General features: G+C 44.0%; 1 protein-coding gene across 1 annotated transcript in view; it reads right to left on the reverse strand.

Moving 5' to 3' along the window:
- Positions 1 to 270: 270 nt before the first annotated feature.
- The window catches only part of LOC310796572 (receptor-type tyrosine-protein phosphatase mu), a gene marked incomplete at both ends in the record, with an annotated part of 196262 nt that continues 191709 nt past the window's right edge, over positions 271 to 4823 (reverse strand). Inside the window, 3 exon segments of the mRNA XM_083658777.1 lie at positions 271 to 324; positions 4472 to 4477; positions 4479 to 4608. Coding sequence (XP_083514903.1) covers positions 271 to 324; positions 4472 to 4477; positions 4479 to 4608 — 190 coding nt within the window.

Consider the following 4823-nt stretch of genomic DNA (forward strand, 5'->3'; position numbering starts at 1 on the left):
GAGAGAGAGAGAGAGATCCAGAGAGAGAGAGGGATCCAGAGAGGAGGCGACTCACTGCAGTGGAAAAAAAATCATTGTGCTCCTGCTCGGTTCCTTAGCTGGTACTGACAGCAATATTAACACTGTACAACTCTACCACCTTTCCCATCTAGATCAACTGAAGATCAGAGAGCCGGTCAAGGGAGCTGCATGCACACAATGCACATATGTGATCTGCAGTCTTCTGTCATGTCCCAAACATGTAAAGTCTCTGGTCGGAAACTCCGGACGTTACCCAGAGTTCAAGTACTCCAGTGCCACTTCATAGCAGAACTTGTACTGATCCTAGAAGACAAAACGAAACAAAATGGGAACAAGGGATGAAATAATTTTGGCTGTGTATTAATTGTACATGATTTTTGACAATGGACAGATGGCTTTTTATCATTATTTTCAGTCTGATTTATTTCTCTACGCACCTGCTGCAGCCTCAAAGCCTTAAAGCGCCATAGGAAAAAAGGTTACAACCTAACATTATGAAGTTTTAAAGGGACAGTTTAGGGATGGGCGTGAGTACTCGGGTACTCGGGTACTCGAGCACTCGTTTATAACGTCAGTACTCGAGTAATGTTTATGCTGTTCGGGTACTCGCCCCACTCCCCACCCCTTTAAAAATGGTCTAGAAGATCTACGCACGCATCGTCATGTGGATCTGGCAGCATAGTGCACGGCCGGGCGTCAAGTCAGCCAGAATGTACAAGTACGTCATCCGCTTTGTTGCTTTCAAAATAAAACGCTTATTGTAACCTTATTTATTTTGAGTAATGCGTTACAGCCACAGTTTCACGCCATATAACATCACAACGAGTATTTTGATACAAGGATGCTGCTTCATTCGTTGAAATACCTTTTCTCCTCCAACGTGCATCAATAAGCTATTTACTTTTGTTTAAGTAACATTATTTTGAAAGTTTTAACCTGAAGTTTTCCAGCTCTTCCCGAAAATGGTGGCTGGAGATATTCTCCCGAATGAGAAGCACGCTTCTTCATAGCGCACACCCGATAAAACTCATTCAAAACGTTGCACTAGTTTACTGAGTACACTGTCGTTTCCCATAATGTTAGTCACAAGAAATGTGGAGAAAGAATCACTTTTTGGGAGACAATCGCATCATGGTGATCACTATTCAGCAACAATGGACATGTATTGGAAATGCCTTCGCTTGTTTCACAACTTGTCTGCTCCAAAGCGCTAATGCCATCCATCCAACCATCGGAGATACTGTCTGAGGTAGGCTTTAGATGTTAGCTTAGCATCACCTAATATCACAGTCAGTCCCTCTCCTGACAAAAAAATGCTCCAGGTAGCGCTTTTTCCATGCAAAAATGCAAACGTTATGTGTGAACAGCCCCATACACAGCAGATTACCCCTGCTCAGGTATTACCATAGTAATCACAGCCCGCGCCCCCCGCGCGAGTACTCGAGCACTCGTTCATAATAAAAGGAGAGTACTCGAGTATTTAAATTGCTTAAAATGCCCATCCCTAGACAGTTCACTCCAAAAAAACATATTTTTCCTTTTACCTGTAGTGCTATTTATCCACCTAGATCGTTTTGGTGTGAGTTGTCAAGTTTTGGAGATATCGGCCGTAGAGATGTCTGCCTTCTCTCAAATACAATGGAACTGGAAGGCACTTGGCTTGTGGTGCTCAAAGCACCAAAAAAACATGTTTGAAAAACGCAACATGACCCGGTTACTCAAGATAATCCGCAAACCTTGTTGTGAGCAGTTTCATATAGGAACTATTTTCTTTTGACCAAATTACACCCGCACCAGGTGCTGGCTAGCTGCTAGGAGACCTGTTGCGAGCAGTTTCATATAGTAACTATTTTAGCAGCTAGCAGCTAATGGGCGTAGTTCAATCAAAAGAAAAATAGTTCCCACATGAAACTGCTCATAACAAGGCCTGTGGGTGTCCTTGAGTAACTGGGTCATGACTTCTGGAAAGATACATTGCTGTTGAGTTTTTCAAATGTATTTGATTGGCACTGTGAGCACCACAAGCTGAGTGATTGGAAATGGTAAATGGCCTGCATTTATATAGCGCTTTTATCCAAGGCACTTTACAATCAGTAGGTACATTCAGGCCCGCCGCACCCCATTACGCAGAGTACGCAGACTGCGTAGGGCATCATGTGACTGAGGGCACCAAAAAAAAAACAAAAAAAAAAAAAAAATTTTTTTTTTTTTTTTTGGTGCCCTCAGTCAGGCCACTCACTGAACAGCAGGCCAGGCGCTGCCTACTGGTTCACTAGTGGTTTTATTACTTTATTCAGGGTTAAAGTGGGTGCATCTCATTGTAAAATTGGAGTCGGCCCAAATTGGGCTTCAAACGGCCCAAATTGGGCTTCAAACGGCCCAAATCTGGCTTCAACCGGCCCAAATCTGGCTTCAACTGGCCCAAATCTGGCTTCAAACGGCCCAAATCGGGCTTCAAACGGCCCAAATCTGGCTTCAAACAGCCCAAATCTGGCTTTAAATGGCCCAAATTGGGCTTCAAACAGCCCAAAAAATTCGCCGCCGCCCTTCGGACGCCGGCACACACGTCAGCCCGTATTGGCCTGGCCTGCTTGGTATCTAATGCCTGGCCTGAATTATGATCCCAGTCCGCCCCTGCTTGCATGTACAGTTTAACAATCACTTGTTTGCTGACATGTACAGTAATTCTAACAATTGTTTGTTTGCCACATGTAATGTAATGTGAAATACACTAGTATCGTTCATAATTAATGATTTTGCAGTCTTTCGTTTGACAGTTATTGAAAGTTTTGCGGGGGGGGGGGGGGGGGGGGGGCACCACAAAACAATTACGCTTAGGGCACCCAAATGGCCAGCAGCGGCCCTGGGTACATTCACCCATTCATACACCGATGGCGCCAGGCTACCACGCAGGGTGCTGGCACACCATCAGGAGCAATTTGGGGTTCAGTATCTTCCCTAGGAAACTTCGACATGCAGACTGGAGGAAGCGGGAATGGAACCCCCGACCTCTTTTATCCAAAGCGATTAGTGGACGACCCGCTCTACCTCCTGAGCTACAGCCGCCCCAGTGCCATCAGTTCCATTGTATTTGAGAGAAGGCAGACATCTCTATGTCCAATATCTCTAAAACTAGCCAACTCACACCAAAACGATCTAGATGGATAAATAGCACTACAGGTAAAATGAAAAATATCTATTTTTGATTTTGGGATGAACTGTCCCTTTAAAGGATGGGTTTTCCGTGGGGAATATGAATATATATTAAATCTCACGCCCCTAAGGTTTTCGAATCCGTTGAAATTTTTGAAATTGGATATTCACTGCCATGCCTATCAAGCATCTATCACATTATTTCCATGTCGCTCTGACGCAAAACGCGTCAGAGCGACACCCCCCGCCTTGCGGAAGTCGTGCACCTATGAACTACAACTGTTGTCCTCTAGAGGTCCTCCACGCCCCTTCAGAGGCCTTGACAAAAACAAAAAGGCAGCCATCTTTTTCAACCGCCTAGCCTGCTGTAGCTAATATTAGCTTCCCATAGTTCCTTGCAAAGAGACCATATCTCGGGAACGGAAGCACTAATAGACACGGGACTGGCGGCATTGGAAAGATCGTCAAATTTTACATCTAGTAGTAGGTGGGTTGAAGTAACGAAATCAATGCTGAGCAATGTACCCGTTTTTACACATTTTTACAGAAAATAGTTACAACATCAGATGCGCGTAACTCCTACGAAAATGCCTTAAAATGCATGAATTTTTTTTTATGAAGACATCTCCCGACATATATACTACCGTTTACATTTGGTGCAATTTGGAGGCAATTTTATTTTCGATTTATTTCTTCTTTGTATCTTTTATTGTCGAAGCCTTCTTCTTCTTCTTCTTTGAGTTTTATGGCGGTTGGCAAACATATATGTGCATTACCGCCACCTACTGGAGTTTGATATCAGCCAAAATGCCTGAGGGGTGGGCATGAAAACGAAGGCCACGCGAGCCCAGTGCATTGTGGGAAATGTAGTATTTCGAGTCCCCCGCACCCGCACCTCCCCCCCACCACCCCCCCCCCACACACAGAGTGGATTTCGGTTGATATCTCTGTGAGTAAACCACCAATTTCAAAAATTTCAACGGATTCGAAAACCTTAGGGGCGTGAGATTTAATATATATTCATATTCCCCACGGAAAAACCCATCCTTTAATCAGACCTATGTCAAATAGAATTTGCAAATATTTCTTTGCATTTTAAGCTGCTTGCTACATCTGGATGGTTCAGATAATGTCAGGTAAGTTATCCACCACAGGAAAGCATAATGTACTACAGTGACATTCAAATAACACACACAGAGCAGGTTAAAACATCTGTGAAAACATCTAAGAATAATTTGCAAATCCTGTTTTCACCAAAGTCTGATGCATGTGTCCATCTGCTGCAAGTTCTCCTCACCAGTAGGTTCCACCATGTTGGGTTTATTGTTCCTCAGTGTCTTGACGGCGTGGAAAACGTCCACAGAGCGCTGGTGTTGGAGCATCTCACACACGATGCTGATGGCACAGAAGGTCCCACTGCGGCCGCCTCCGTTCCTGCAGTTGTCACACAGCAGCATTAGACCATAGAGGGGAGATGTCATGTCGTAGAATAGTCAACTAATAGACTGATCTTTAAAGCTTAACGTTTAATCAATTCGGTCAGATGTCATTTCAGCTGAGCTAGATAAAATTGAGTTTGATATAAAAGGGGTAAGGGTTAATAAAAAGAAAAGCTGAAAAATGTGAGTCGAGGCATGCTCATCAACTCC

Source organism: Poromitra crassiceps (assembly GCF_964638095.1).
Source record: "Poromitra crassiceps genome assembly, chromosome: 23".
Lineage (NCBI taxonomy): Eukaryota > Metazoa > Chordata > Actinopteri > Beryciformes > Melamphaidae > Poromitra > Poromitra crassiceps.